This window comes from Zingiber officinale, chromosome 5A (assembly GCF_018446385.1).
Source record: "Zingiber officinale cultivar Zhangliang chromosome 5A, Zo_v1.1, whole genome shotgun sequence".
NCBI classification, from domain to species: domain Eukaryota; kingdom Viridiplantae; phylum Streptophyta; class Magnoliopsida; order Zingiberales; family Zingiberaceae; genus Zingiber; species Zingiber officinale.
Window position 1 is genome coordinate 133,644,154 of NC_055994.1, and position 16,176 is coordinate 133,660,329.

A 16,176-nucleotide genomic window follows, 5' to 3' on the forward strand; every position below is an offset into this window, starting at 1 on the left:
ATGCCTTGGGTCAGAGGATGTGCAATATGCTCTGTAAAAAGTCCACCAGGGCTCCTGTGAAAGCCACGCAGGTGGCTGATTGCTCACCAGGAAGATTCTACTAGTTAGATATTTTTGGTCCACTCTATAGGCAGACTCGGCTAATCTTGTGGCTACCTATTTATCATTCCAAAAATATCAAAATATCTCTCACTACCCTATAAAGCTTTTGAAGACCTTGATTGTTTCCTGCCCATTCAACCAATGGGGAATGGACATTGTAGGACCCTTTTCGATAGCTCCGGAACAAAAGAGATTCCTGTTGGCTGCTATGGATTATTTATCTAAGTGGGTGGAAGCGGAAGCTTTAGTAAAGATTACAAATAAGATGATCATCAAATTCCTATGACAAAATATCTTATGTCAATACAGAATTCTTACAAACTTATCTTGGATACTAGAAGGCAATTTCAAGGATAGAAGATCCAAAAATGGAGTTCTAGTTATGAGATTATGTAAGATTTTACCTCTGTAGTATATCCTCAAAATAATGGTTAGACAGAAGTCACCAATCGAAGGATCATCAGGGGTCTTAAAGTCAAGCTGGATCACATGGGAGGAAGTTGGATAGATGAGTTGTCCAGTGTGCTCTGGACTTACCACATTACTCCCAGTGAAAGTACATGGATAACCCCTTTTCATCTAATTTATAGGGGAGAGACGGTGGTCCCTATGGAAGTGGGTTAAAAGTCCGATCAGTGAAGATTATATGATGAAGACAATGTCGGTCGACACTTGATGGAGTTAGACCTGGTCAGTGAGAGCTGAGAGAAAGCAATCGCTCTGCTTCATATCGCCAGAGGATCAAGCCTATCAGGGACGTTGGCAAGCTAGAGCCTCAATGGGAAGGATCGTACATAGTGGTGTAAAAGCTGGCTTCAGGTGCATATCACCTCCAAGACACAGAGTGAAGAACTTAGATCAACCATGGAGTGCCAATCACCTGTAACCCTATCGAACCAGAGAGTATGCTTGTACTACATTTATATTCTTGGTTGTGGTTTATGTTAGTGCAGTCGACCTCTAGGATATTGATGTTTGACAATATACCTAAGTCTGGTCAATTTGACCAAGGGTTGATCCAAACAAGACTTGATGTTTGGAAGAGATAAGTCTAGTCAGGACTAGATGACTAGCAAATGTAAGTACTAACCAAAGGATAGACAGGCGAGAAGTCTACTGAGTGACTAGTCCTAACTGGAGGTTAGGCAAGGTGGAAGTCAGACCCTAGTGAGTGAAGCTAGGTGGTGGAAGTCCCGGTGAGTGAAGCAAGGTCCTAGTGAGTGAAGTTAGGTAATGGAAGTCCTAGTGAGTGAAGCCAAACCCTAGTGAGTGAAGCTAGGTAGTGGAAGTCCTGGTGAGTGAAGCCAGACCCTAGTGAGTGAAGCTAGGTGGTAGAAGTCCTGGTGAGTGAAGCTGGACCCTAGTGAGTAAAGCTAGGTGGAGGAAGTTCTAATGAGTGAAGTCAGGCAATGGAAGTCCTAGTGAGTGAAGCTAGGCAACCCTAGGGGGAGATAACCCTAGGTTATACTTGAATTCTGTTAACACTGTTTTGTCTTATCTATTGTGTTAACTCAGTGTTGCAGGAGAGTTCATCTAGGTCGACGGGCTGGACCAGGTAGCTGGCACGAAGACCAGACAGGTCGATGGGCTGACCGGATGTCTAACAAGTAAGTTAAGGTAAGTCGCTGGAGGGGAGTGACTTGGTGAAGACGTGTTCCCCGTTCGAGGGAACAGTAGGCATTGATCCAACTTAGATCCATTTCAGAAATCTAAGTTGAGATCCTGACTAGATTTTGGTTTCGAAGAGACGGAATCTAATTACTACTCTATTTGAATATAATTGTGCTAACACTTTATTTTGCAGGGTAGTATAAATTGTATTTTTGCTTTGAACTAACATTTTTTTGCAGGAAAATGATTTATTGGAAAATGGTGGTCCGGGCACCTGGAAGGGATCTGGGCGCCTGGGAGGCAAAAGTTATCCTGTCGTAAATATGGAGCACGCTGATTGTCCATGCCTATGTCACGGTTCAGGTGCCCAAAAGGGATTTGGGCGCCCGGAGCACTCCGATAAAAGGAGCCTACCTCCAGAGCTGAAAACAAGAACTGCTTCCTACGACTGCTCTATTGTGCTCTTCTCCAGCGATGCGACGACGCTTCTCCGACAACTTGCGGCTCAAGTTATTTTTAATTATTTTCAGATATCTTTTCTTTTTAAACGAGTTCTTGTACTTTCATTTGTAAACACTTTTCGAACTACTAGTGAATTTCCCAATGAAAGCACTCAATGAGTCCGAGCCTTGGAGTAGGAGTCAACGAAGGCTCTGAACTAAGTAAAACTGGTTCATGTTAGCATTGTGTTTTGTGCTTTTTTCGCTACATACTCTAATTCGATAACGAATTTTCAATCGCTATCCCCCCCCCCCCCCCCCACTTTAGCGACTACCATGATCCAACAGTTTATACTTAATGAGAATGTAGGCAAACTTGACTCAAGAAAAAAAATTCTAGACTCTTGTGCCCTTAGCGGCTAAGTTATAAGTAGGGTTCCCCATGCCCTTCGATTGTTCGGTTGGAGGTAAATTTTTAGATCATATGCTCTCATCTACTAAGTTATAAGTGGTGTTTCCTGTACCCTTCGACTGCCTGGTTGAAGGTAAATTTCATGACTCTTATACCCTTCATGGCCAAGTTGTAAGTGGGGTTCCCTATGCCCTTCAACAGTTTGGTCGAAGGTAAATTTCTAGACTTTTGTGCCCCTAGCGGCCAAGTTATAAGTGGGGTTCTCTGTGCCCTTTGACTGTCTAATTGAACGTAAATTTCTAGACTTTTGTGCCCTCATCAATCAAGTTATAAACGGGGTTCCTCGTATCTAATAACCTTCCAGTCGGAAAGCAATTCTAGACTCTTGTGCTCTCAGAGGCCAAGTTATAAGTGGGGTTCCCCGTGCCCTTCGATCGCCTGGTCAGAAGTAAATTTCCAGACTCTTATGCCCTCCACGACCAAGTTATAAGTGGGGTTCACCATGCCCTTCGATCGTCCGGTCAAAGGTAAATTTTTAGACTCTTGTGCCCTTAGTGTCCAAGTTATAAGCGGGATTCCCCATGTCCTTTGACCATCCGGTCGAAGGTCAATTTCCAGACTCTTGTTCCCTCAACGACCAAGTTACAAGTGAGGTTCTCTATGCCCTTTGACTACCCAGTCGGAGGTAAATTTCCTGACTCTTTTGACCTCAATAGCCAAGTTATTATTGGTTAGTTCTAGGAAAACGTACCAGTTTCACTGTACAAAAATTATTTGTACAAGTGTCGAACCTTTCCTTAAATAACCTATTGTGTTCTTTAGAAGTTAAATTAGGAATCACAGACGGAACTTAAAATCATTGATTCCAAATTTAACTTATATGTTCTTAATGGTTTAGATTTGAATCGCAAGCGGAACTTAACACTATTGATTCAAATCCACCTATGTTATTAATTCCATTAAATATTAATTTCCAAAATTGGCTTCCAGGACTGCATGGCGAGGCACATGGCCTTCTTGGATATGGGAGCAACCACCACCGCCTAGACAAAGCCTTTTAAGAAAAGCTAATATTTAATTTCCTTAAATAACTCTAGGTTAACCAAAAAGAACAATCGAATCACAAATTCGAAAAAGAAGAAAACACAAACTCAAAAACCTAATTCGAAAAACTAGATCTAATTGCCTCTTGTATTTAGAATTCTTACAAAGAAAATAACTAGTATGATGCAGAAGAAAATTACTAGTTATACATTCTCTTTGTAAGCTAATGACCTTGAGATCTTCTGCCGTATTCCTCACCTCACCTTGGACGTCGTGTAGGCGACGATCCTCCAAGATGAACACCACCCAAAAGCTTCTTCCTCTTCTTCTAAAATCCGACCACCATCACCACCAAGGAGAAGAGAGCAAAAGGGAAAAAGAGAAGGGAGAGGGTCGGCCACACCAAGAGAGTCTCCAAGCAAGAGAGTAAGAGTTGTGTCTCATGAGGCCTCCTCACCCCTTCTTTTATATTACTTTCCCAAGGAAAATAAGGAAAAACTTTTTACAAAAAATAAAATCATCCTCTAGTTTTTCCTTTTCCCTTTTTATTTTTCCTTTTCTTTCCTCTTGATTGAATCAATCACCAACATTAATTTTTGTGATGATTTTTTTATTTTAATTATGGCCGGCCCCTTGCTTGGGCACCAAGCAAGGTGGCCGGCCACCTCATCAAGGGAAAAAGGAAATATATTTTTTAAAAATTTTACAAGAAAAAATCCTCTTATAAAATTTACAAGCTCTCTTTCCTAAAGTAAGAGTTAAAAAAGGAAAGTTCTAAAAATTAAAACCATGTTTTAAAATTTAAAACTTCTCTTATAAAATTCTCTTTTTTAACATGATGATAGAAAATTTTAATTTTAAAACTTATCTTCCTTTTTTTCTTAAACCATGAGGATGGTTAAAAAAGAAAAGTTTTAAAACTTTTAAAACTCTCTATTAAAACATGTGGCCTAATTCAAATAAGGAAAGTTTTAAAAATTAAAATCTCTCTTTTAAAACTTATAGTTTTCTACAAAGAGAAGATTTTAAAAATTCAAAACAACCCTCCCCTTTTGAATTATTGTGGCCGGCCCCTTCATGCTTGGTCACCAAGCAAAGGGTCGGCCCCTATAGAAAAGGATGTGGCCGGCCCTTGTTTGGTTACCAAGCATTGGACCGGCCTCCTTCTTGGACACCAAGAAGAGCCTTACATTTGGATGGACTTGAGACTATAATGAGGCTACGACAGGGACCTAGAGGAGAAATTGATTTTGACCTTCCGATGTGCTTGAGTATCCCATGTTCGCCCCGAACACACAACTCAAGTTCATCAATAACAACTCATTCCACTAGAGAGTTATTATCGCACTACCGCACCAATCCCAAATTACATTATGAGCTCCTTCTTATCATGAGTGTGTTAGTCTCCCTGTGTTTAAGATGACAAATGCCCACTAATTAAGTAAGTTACTGACAACTTAATTAATATCTAGCTCCAAGAGTAGTACCACTCAACTTCATTGTCATGTCGGACTAAGTCCACCTGCAGGGTTTAACATGACAATCCTTATTAGCTCCACTTGGGGACATTCTCAACCTAGATAACTAGGACACGGATTCATTCTATAATCAACAATACACACTATAAGCAATATCATTTCCCAACTTATCGGGTATATTGATTTATCGAGCTAAACCTCACCCTTTGATAAGTCAAAGAAATAAATATTAAATATATGTGCTTGTTATTATATTAGGATTAAGAGCACACACTTCCATAATAATTAAGGTCTAGTTCTTTTACTAAGTTAGTACAAAAAGAACTTACATAAATGGTCCTACTCAATACACTTAGAGTGTACCAGTGTAATTTATTAATCAAGATAAACTAATATTTAATTACACTACGATTATTCTGATGGTTTGTTCCTTTCCATCTTAGTCGTGAGCAACTGTTTATAATTTATAAAGAACTATCAACATGATCTTCTATGTGTGACACCACACACCATGTTGTCTACTTATATAAATTAATTGAACAATTACATTTAACAAATAAATGTATATTTTGACCAATGTGATTCTTTTATTTCAAATAAATGTTTACAAAAGTTAGGCTTTTAGTATACACTCCAATAGTTATAAGCGAGGTTCCCCGTGCCCTTCGACAGTCCGGTCGGAGGTAAACTTCCAGACTCTTATGCCCTCAACAGCCAAGTTATTAGTGGGGTTCCCCATCCCCTTCGATTGTCCAGTCGGAGGTAAATTTTTAGACTCTTGTGTCCTCAGTGGCCAAGTTATAAGCGGGGTTCCCCATGCCCTTCGACTACCCGGTCGAAGGTAAGATTCAAGACTCTTATGCCCTCGGTGGCCAAGTTATAAGCAGGGTTTCCCATGCCCTTCGATCGTTTGGTTGAAAGTAAATTTCTATACTCTTGTACCCTCCGCAACCAAGTTATAAGCAGGGTTTCACGTGCCTTTAGAACGTCAGGTCAGATTTAATTTCCAGACTCTTGTGTCCTCCATGGCGAAGTTATAAGCAGGGTTCCCCATGCCCTTTGACCATCTAGTTAGGTGTAAATTTCCAAACTCTTGTACCCTCAGTGACCAACTTATAAGCGGGGTTCCCCATGCCCGCAGTGGTCAAGTTATAAATGGGGTTCCCCTTTCCCTCCGATCGTCCGATCGAAGGTAAATTTCCACACTCTTGTGCCCTCAGCGATCAAGTTTTAAGTGGTTTTCCCCATGCCCTTTGACCGTTCGGTCAGAGATAAATTTCCAAACTCTTGTACCCTTAGAAGCCAAGTTATAAGTAGGGTTCCCCGTGCCATTTGGCAGTCCGGTCGAAGGTAAATTTCCAGACTTTTGTACCCTCAACAACCAAATTATAAACGGAGTTTTCCTTACCCTTCGATCATCCAGTCGGAGGTAAATTTCAAGACTCTTGTGCCCTCCGAGGCCAAGTTATAAACAAGGTTCTTCATGCCCTTCAACCGTTTGTTCAGATAATTCATCCCAAACTCTTGTGCCTTAGCGCTAAGTTCTAAGAGAGGTTCCTCATGCCCAATGACCAGCCGACTGGAGGTAATATAGCAAACACTTGTGCCCTGATTGGCTAAGATTACAAGTAGAGTGCTCATGCACCCAAAAATATCATAAAACTAGCAAGCGAATGATCTAATAAGGTCAAATAAGGCTTAAAGGTCGCTAAGTGACAAGAAGGATCTTGTGTATCCTTGTAATCGCTTGCCCTGGTCTCGAAAGCACCTGAACGCTCGATCAGTGTTCACGCCATCTCTAAAGCACTCAAAAAATCGCCTAGCACTAGCATACGACAATATATGATCGATCCCTAGTGTTCCCTGCTTGTAGCTTGGCATCCCCCTGGATACACTGTGGTCTAGTTAGTCAAATTTATAAACGTCCTTCGATTAGATTTGAAGGGGAGACTTATGATACGGTGAATAGGATGAGACCCTTAACATGAGCGTGAAAGCCAGACGGGTTGAGGGATGTGGCGGTCAAAGTTCCAAGAAACGTGATAGTCAAAGTCTCAAAGGGGGTAACTTGAGTGGTCTGGCCTCTGGCTAGCCCATAGAGGAGGATTAAGAAGACTAGCCTATGCCCTCAAAGAGAGGGAGGCAGTAAGGGCGAAATTCCGGGGAATCCTGGTCAAACACTTGTAAAAAGACCACTCAGAGAGCCCCAGGTAGGTTCCCCTAAAAAGCCTTGAGGTTTACCCTATAAGGCCCTAAGCGGACATTTGACCCGTGGATTCGATAAACTTGACTTTTCTCCTATGGTTCAACCGAACATCTAGGATGAGCAGAGGGGAACCATCAGATGAATTGAATCGTTGAGAGTCAACCCGCCCGCATTGATACTTAGTCCTTTATAGTCGATTGGACCTTTTGGATGGGGAGGTTCGATCGGATAATAGAAAAGGATAAGACCATTGCAGAAACATCATTAGAGTCCATCAAAGTTTTAATTAAAACCTTGAAAGGGCCACCATTAACGGGTAATAACCAACATCCCATCGGCCCAATGACTCTTTTAACATCATGTGTAACCATTGTCAGGGAATTACTGGAATATTCTCTATACAGCATGTACAATGAATGCTCCACTATTTATATGTAGAATTAGTCGGTACAATTTGAGAAAGACGGCAGGATGTCAGTATTATATTTTAGTAATATGTCTCGTTCTTCATGGTAAGAGAAACGACACTATCTATAAGGGATCTCTTCTTCCCACATAAGTTATAAGTTCTCTCATTGCTCTTCGATATTATGCATCATTGTCCTTTGATTATGGCTACTTAGTCCCTTCGTTAACTTGAGAGTTGGAGTGACTGTGCTAGGGACCTTGCCCCAGCCCGTCTACTAACGTCTTCTGTCTCCTTTGCTTCTCTGTGATGTGACAAGCTTGCTCGCATCTTGGAATTCTCTCTCGAGGTCTTCTTGTTGTTAACAAACAAGTCATCTCATCAGCAGCCCGTCTCCACCGATTACAAATGGGAACAACCACCAACCACCGATCTGATTAAAATTAAACCCTAAATTTATCTTGTGAGCTCGATCCAATTTCTCAGGAAATTAGGCAGTCATCAAAGTAACATATATTAAGGCAAGTTGTTAGCATAGCATCCTTTTGAGTGTCCTTGTCTGTTCTCTGAGAGAAGAATAAGACAACGTTGAGAGCAATTTATGTCCACATCAGAGTAAAGGAAGCACGGGTTCTGTAATCTTTTGGTAAAAGGAAGAAGATAGCAGCACACGAGAGATCGAATATGCCATTTTCTGAATTGCAATCCATATCCAATCTCATCGAACAAAGGGAGTAGTACTGAAAGAGATGAGAACCCCTGGTTTTTTTTTTCTTCAGTAAGTGGACTCCCAATTACGCAACTTGTGCTTTGTGATTTGTGTTTGAGGTTGTTATTTAGTGGAGCAGAATCCACTCGGCAGTGGAGTGAGACACAGAAAGTACAGAGTCACGTTCATTTTATGCTCGTTCGAGAGGTCAGTACCAGGATTAGCAGATTCTAAAGCTCTGAATTCCACGTAGGTCCACTACTTATGCTCATGCAAGCCAAAACCATCACGAGAGAAAAGAAGATTGGATGAAGTAAGTGAGATTTTACATGCAGGCAAACATCTGATAAGTAAACCAATTCAGTTAATTTCATGTGTGTTTTTTTATGCAACTGGTCCAGATTGGTTCCACCACCACCTCACCTCAGTCCCTATAAATGAGCCTCAGTCAAGTACCATCCTTCACCAAACTGAACCACCGCTTACTCCTCTCCCATCAGAAATGGCGTCAGGGTCGCTATCCCGCAGCTCCTCTGGCTCCTCCTCATGGACGGAGCAGCAGAATAAGCTCTTCGAGCGCGCACTGGCAGTCTACGACAAGGACACTCCCAACCGGTGGCACAACGTGGCCCGCGCCGTCGGCGGCGGTAAGACCGCCGAGGAGGTCAAATCCCACTACGACCTGCTCATCGAGGATCTCAAAAGCATTGAGTCCGGCCGAGTCCCCTACCCAAACTACAAATAGCCCGACACCAGGTACAATAATCCGTCGCCTTTTCAATAACTCAATGTCATTTTCTTAGTGTCTCGACTTGGCGTCTGAGACACCAAGAATCCATGGTTTTGTCCCTTGTGCAACCTCACGTGAGACTCGATAGATTCGATAAGATATGTATTCCGTTAGTCATAATATTCTCTCAGTTTTTTATAAATAATAAATAATAAATAATAATTTCCTGCAGGCTGAGCATGCAAGTTGAAGGTTTTGCAGTGGAATACTCTGTATCAAACACTATGAAGTAGAAAGCCATGGATGGTTCTCCAGTACACTGCACACTATGTACGTGTATAAGTACGTGTATATTTTTATATTTATATTTATATTTATATATGTCTGCTACGTAAGTTCTCAAGATTGCTCAGCTTCAATCTGGATGTGTTGGGACAAGTACTGTGTATTCTGACAATTTTATATGACTGAAATGCTGCAAATTTAGATTAATATATCATTAATTCTCTATATATACGAATTAGATATGTCATCGAAAAAAAATAAATCCTTTCAACTTTTTAATTATTTGATGATCAATTATAAATTAATTATAATATATATGAACAAAATGATAGAATTTGATATTGATATTTGTCCTTTAATTTATCTGTTTTGATTAAGTAGCAGTAAGATCGTTTGGTACGACTTTATTTTTTATCTCAAAGACTGTTAATTAATTCATGTGTGTACGTGCATGCTAATAATTATTAATAACGGATTATTAATAATATATGCGTTGTAAAGTGGACCTGAGAATGTTGGCCGTCAGAGTATGTCTTCATATATGGACTTCTTTGATTTACCTTGATGACCGATAAAAAATTTTTATGGGATTAAGTTGATCAGATCCATCATCCTAGATTCGACGTTACCTGACTAGTTAATCATTTTTTAATATATATGAAAAGTTTTAGCCTGAGCGATGCTCATATATGTTGCGTGCTGTCCCGTGCTCTACTCCGTTGCATGACTGAGTCTGAGAGTCGAGTGGTTGGAAGTAACTCGATTAGGCGCCCCAAATCCGACTCACTTGGGGGTACCTGTATCACTTTCGGATGCTCCGATTCACTTAGTCATGTAGTATAAGTGCAGTAGTGAGGTACACATATATGGGTATCTATGAGTGATATGTTACTCTAATAAATTTTAGGATTAATTTCTAACCGTTTTAAAATATCTTAAAGGTGCGTAACTTCTTCATATAAAGGAACGTTATGCTAGAGTAAGTTACTGCCTTCCCTTTCATAGAGTGTGATTTCATAGAGTGTGGAAGAGTGATCCTGTCTGAATGAATGAAACTGGAAAGCTGGGAATGGGGTGACCGCCGACGAGATAAAGACTTTGATCTTGCAAAATAAAATCAAAATTAGGGAAGGGGTCCCTAGCGTTGGCCCTCCGACGCTCAAGTCAAAATCAAGAGGAGAATGATTAATCCAGAAAATAGAAAATCTTGCCTTCATCATATCTGGTGTATCCTTTTATACCTTTTTCTTTGATCATTCACCTGCCCTTATTTAATGATATTAATTGTCAGAGAAAGGCTTATTTGTCTTGACTTCCGTGCATTGATAATAAATGTAGTATTCTTTTTTGTCTTTACTTCCTCATATTTAATGATAGACGGCATGTTCTCTTTTGCTTTCTCGTCTCCTCCTGTGTAATGTCATTCCTTGTGCTGGACAGGCGGTCCGAGAGGCCACTCCTCTGTCCAGGATGCCCCGACCGGCCCATGATGCCTCGACCGGCCGGGTGATGTCCGCTCGACCACTCCTCTACTGACCGGGATAACTGTAAGCCCGGAGTTGACCGCCTTGACTTTGACCGACACCGTGTCAATTGACTCGTGACAGGTAGGCTCTCCCTTATCACCGCATCACAAGCCTCCCTCTCAAGTCTAGTCGAAGGAGGCTACAGGTCTGACTAACTGGACAACTGGTTTTCTTGGCGATTTCTACGTCCGGTCGGACGATGTCCGGTCTCTAGTATCTGACCGATGCAACAACCAATGTCGTTCGGTCGTTGTCTAACCATGACCAATGGACTATTGGAGGGTCTCTATGCCGAGCGAGGCAATGAGCAGCGACACTTTGAGAATTCTCCAAAGGCGCTTCTTCGAGCAGTCTTGGTAGTTGCTAACGTCACCTATATTTCTCGAAGCACATGCGAATCCTGTTAGAATGTATACTAAAAGCCTAGCTTTTTGTATACATATTTATTTTGAAATGAGAATCACATTGGTCAAATGTCTGCATTTAGTTAAATGCAGTTGTCGATTTAATTTATATTATAGATAATATGGTGTGTGGTGTCACACAGAAGATCATGTTATCGATTCCTTATAAATTATAAATAGTAGCTCACAACCAATATGGATTGGGACAAACCATTGGAATGGTTGTAGTGTAATTTTGTATTAGTTTATCTTGACTATAAAATTACACTAATATACTATGTGTGTATTGAGCAGGACCATTTGAGATTATTCCTTTTATATTGACTGCATAAAAGAACACAACCTCTGTTATTATGGATGTGCATACTCTTAATCCCGATATAATAATAATCATATACTTAGTATTTATTTCTTTAATTTATTAATGGGTAAGATTTATTCATTAAATCAATAAGCCTGATAAGTTGGGAAATAATATTATTTTTATGGTATGTTGTTGATTATAGAAGAAAACTATGTCCTAGTTATCTAGGTTGATGATGTCCCCTTGAGGAGCTCATAAAGATTGTCATATAAACCCTGCAGGTGGACTTAGTCCAACATGATAATGAAGTTGAGTGGTACTACTCTTGGAGTTAGATCTTAATTAAGTGAGTTGTCAGTAACTCATTTAATTAATGAGCATTCGATATCTTAAACATAGGGAGATTAATGCACTCATGATAAGAAGGAGCCCATAATATAATATGGGATTTGTGCGGTATAGTTCAATAATAACTCTTTAGTGGTATGAGTTATTATTGATGAATTGAGTTGAGTGTTCGGGTCGAACACAGGAAGCTCAAGCTCATCAGGAGGCCAAAACTAATTCCTCCTCTAGGTCCCTGTTGTAGCCTTTATGTATAAAACCTCGTATCCAACCAAGTCCACTTCTTACACTTCTTACCCAAGTAATGGGTCGGCCACATCCTTGCTTGGTGCCCAAGCAAGGGCCGGCCAAGCTTTGCTTGGAGCCCAAGAGTTGGTCGGCCAAGCCTTGCTTGGTGTCCAAGCAAGAGGTCGACCACAAGGAATTAAAAGAAGAGTTTTAATTTTTTAAAATCTTTCCTTTTATAGTCATCCTCAAAGGGATTTAAAAGAGAAATTCTAATTTTAAAATCTTTCCTTTTGTAGTCATCCTTCAAAGGATTTAAAAAAGATATTTTAATTTTTAAAATCTTTCCTTTTATAACTATCCTCCAAGGGATTTTAAAGAGAGATTTTAAATTTTAAAAACTTTCCTTTTTTGAATCCATCCACAACGGATTCAAAAGAGAAGTTTTAATTTTAAAAATCTTTCCTTTTTTGTAGCCATCTATAATGTTTAAAAGAGGAATTTTTTATTTTAAAATTTTCCTTTTATAGCCATCCACAATAGGAAATTTAAAAGAGAGATTTTAACTATTGTTAAAATATTTCCTTTTTAGCCACTACCAAGGATTATAAAAGAGGATAAATGGTGCCTTAGAGGAATAATAATGATCTACATAATTCCTCTCTTGTTCTATCCTTGGTGGCTGACTCCTCTCTTTTCCTCTTCAAGCTTAGGGTCAGCGACTCTTTGATTCATTGGTGGCCGGTTGCTTGAAGGAGAAGAAGAAGAGAAGGAGGGATTCTACCTTATATATCCTTGGTGGTCGACGGCTCTTTGTTTCCTTGGTGGCCGAAACTTGTAGGCAAAGAAGGAGCTTGGGTGGTGTCGTCTTGGTAGATCGTCGTCCACACGACATCCAATAAGAGGAGAGGAATACAGCAGAAGACCAAGAGGTCTTTGTCTACGAAGAAAGGTATAACTAGTTCTTTATTCTGCAGCGAAACTAGTTTAGTTTTTCTTTGTATGGATCCTGAAATACCAATACAAGAGGCTAGCGATTTTGTGCTTCGATTTTGTGCTTCGATTAAGGTCTCTTTAGTTAAACCTAGGATTTACTGTGAGGAGTTTAAATATTCAATTTTTTTGAAAGGCTTTGTCTAGGAAGTGGTGGATGATCCCATAACCAAGAAGGTCTAGTGTCTCACCAACGACCTAGAAGTCAATCCTTGAAATAGATATTTAATCAACTTCTGTAATATGGTTTAACTTCTGAAGAACTCATGGATTGGACTTGGATTAAAAATGTTAAGTTTCGTTTCCAATCCATGTTTAACCTTCTGAAGAACACATTAGTTGAACTTGGATTAATAATGTTAAGTTTCATTTGCAATTTAAGTTTAACTTTTGAAGAACACATGAGTTGCTAGGAAAAGTTCTATACTTGTACAAATTTTTGTGTAGGGGAAACAGAACGGAATTCCCAGTAGCACCCAACAAATCCTTGATAATTATGGATGAGCACGTGGTCATACCTTTGTAATTAAGCGCATTAAATGCTCTTGATGATGGAATGACACGTTTCTACTACTGTTGTCGCATGCCTGATGTGACAGGTGAATATCCATTGGTCCCTGGATGTGCGTCGTTTCGAAATGAGTGACTAGATCTACTTCTAGGTTTTCGTACCAACAATCGAACGATTGAGGTCGATCAGCCGCGAGGTTTATAAACTCGCGTGCTTCTCCGATTTCCCCTGTCACGCCCCAGAGGAGTCTCTGTCCGAAGAAATTTCGGCAACATCTCCCCTGTACGGCGGACAATCTGAAACTTTTCTACAAGCACTATATACCTCAGCCACATGCGGCTGGAATAATAACAATAAAAGAAAACAAACACCACGCAGTTAATATCAAATTCAGCCTCTGGCTGACACAACCACGCAGTAAAAAAAAAATAAAGCAGCCCACTCGGCTGTACCAAAACCAAAACACAAAACTGCTAGCCGGCTAGGCTTACACAACCAATAACAAATACAAAACACCACATAACAACATCAACTCTCCAAAAATAAAACAAGAGTACCGAGCTAAACAAACTGATACATAAAAACAAGCAAACATACGTGAAACCGATAAGTCCTCTGATGTGACGTGGGGACCAGCAGACAGGATGCTCCAAGCGACACCATAAATAACCTGGTACCTAAAAAATATAGAGTCCACGGGGGTGAGTTCAACAACTCAGCGAATACCAATAGACATGCCTAGTAAGATATATCTAACAGTAATAAACATGGAATACAGCTTCCTAATCATATATCTAGGAAAGATGCAAAACTGAAAGGTAACTAAGGAAGCTGTACTCACCAGGAACTCCTATCCAAACAAAAGGGTCGTCAAACCGAAAGTGCCCTAAATCCTGTATGCATGTCAAACATATGCATCCAACCAAATGCAGCAAATAAATGCAGCAAACACAATCACAAGAAATAAATGCATCAATGCATATGATGTCAATGATGCGTCCTGGTCACCCCTGACGCCACAGCCATCTCACACACAAATGGCGAGACCAGGTGGGTGAGGGTGACAACTGCACTCTGTCGTCATTGCCTCCCGATGAGTGACCGAGTGGACGGGATGCTGTCGGAAGTACTCCTGTCCCGTGACCCCAAATCATAAATGGGGAGCTCAATGCTCTCAACTCCCGGACACGATGACCGGGAGGAATCTCTGCCGGCTAACACGCGTTGTGTCACACTACCCATGAGCGGACCAACGAGGCCCAAAAAGTCCCTGCTGCAACACACCCGAATCGACCACTAACCCATGAGTGGTGGTGTGTGCAGATCCATGTAACTGGCGATGTGCTCAACAACAATGGAGTCGACTATCGCACAGCATGCAATCATGATGCATGACACTAAGCATGGCAAAAACTGATCAACATAACCATATCCATACATACAAAATGGGTACTGTAAAAGCGATGGTCACATACCAAGATCTAGAGTACACAGGTCAGATAGAATATCAAAAATCCTATGTCCTGAACATAATAAGTATGGAATATCCTGATCAGCATAGAAAAATCCATATATGCATAATATGGGTACCACAGTATCAGTAAGTCAAATCCACGGATCTAGGGTATACAAGTCCTCTAAGATATAACAACCTAGACCCAAATCATATCCCTCTTCCATAGCATATGTACCAACAATATACACAGATCAAAGAATCAGGGTCTAAACACCCGAATCATATATGATATACAAATAGAGGTACACAAATCTGATATGGCACAAAAATAATCTAGATACACAGGCCAGAAACAACAATCCAAATCCTAGTCCTAACCTCAGTAAGCATGGTATGTCACTCTAGAAACTAAGATACTCATGGTAACAAGATAATCATGGCAACAAATCACGAGATATAATCACGGATACATCACAGGTGACAAACCTAACATGCTATGGATATCAAACAGTGACATACCAAAGGCAAACATGTTCATTGCATGTAGTTATAAAATACTATACATATCCAATGACAATATCATAAAAGATAAGTCAAGAGGTACCCGCCTCCAATCGGTAAGGTCCAATCCGATCCAAATTTGACGTCGAGATACTCGTCTCGAATCAACCTCCTGTAATCACATTTTACAATTAATTATATCATTAAATCAAAATGACCAAATCCTAAACCTATTAGGAATAAATCATGGTGAATCAATCCAATAGATCCACATCTCCTTCACAATTTACCACATATCACCAATTCCAACACATAAGCAATTATGTATGCATCAATTCCTACCTAAATCAATATTCCCAATACCGATCTAAAATCTTCACATTCCACCTGCCAGTGAATTTTAAATCCAAGCCCCCTTTAACAGAACAATCCAACATGAGACTAAAGAGGATAATCTAGAGAGGAAAATCAAACCAACAAAAGAGTAA

General features: G+C 40.2%; 1 protein-coding gene across 2 annotated transcripts; it reads left to right on the plus strand.

The window, feature by feature from the left end:
* Positions 1-8,326: 8,326 nt before the first annotated feature.
* LOC121983263 (protein RADIALIS-like 2) lies at positions 8,327-9,634 on the plus strand. Of its 2 annotated transcripts, XM_042536211.1 has the most exons (3): positions 8,327-8,721; positions 8,810-9,164; positions 9,371-9,634. In XM_042536211.1, the coding sequence occupies exon 2, from the start codon at positions 8,911-8,913 to the stop codon at positions 9,151-9,153; it is 243 nt and encodes an 80-aa protein (XP_042392145.1). In that variant the 5' UTR covers positions 8,327-8,721; positions 8,810-8,910; the 3' UTR covers positions 9,154-9,164; positions 9,371-9,634. The 2 variants fall into 2 exon arrangements, with proteins under 2 accessions (XP_042392145.1, XP_042392147.1); XM_042536213.1 differs by lacking the exon at positions 8,327-8,721 and having other exon boundaries at positions 8,764-9,164.
* The last annotated feature ends 6,542 nt before the right edge of the window (positions 9,635-16,176 follow it).

Coding starts and splice junctions, on each gene's coding strand:
- LOC121983263 (XM_042536211.1), top strand. CDS start 8,911: ATGGCGTCAGGGTCGCTATCCCGCAGCTCCTCTGGCTCCTCCTCATGG.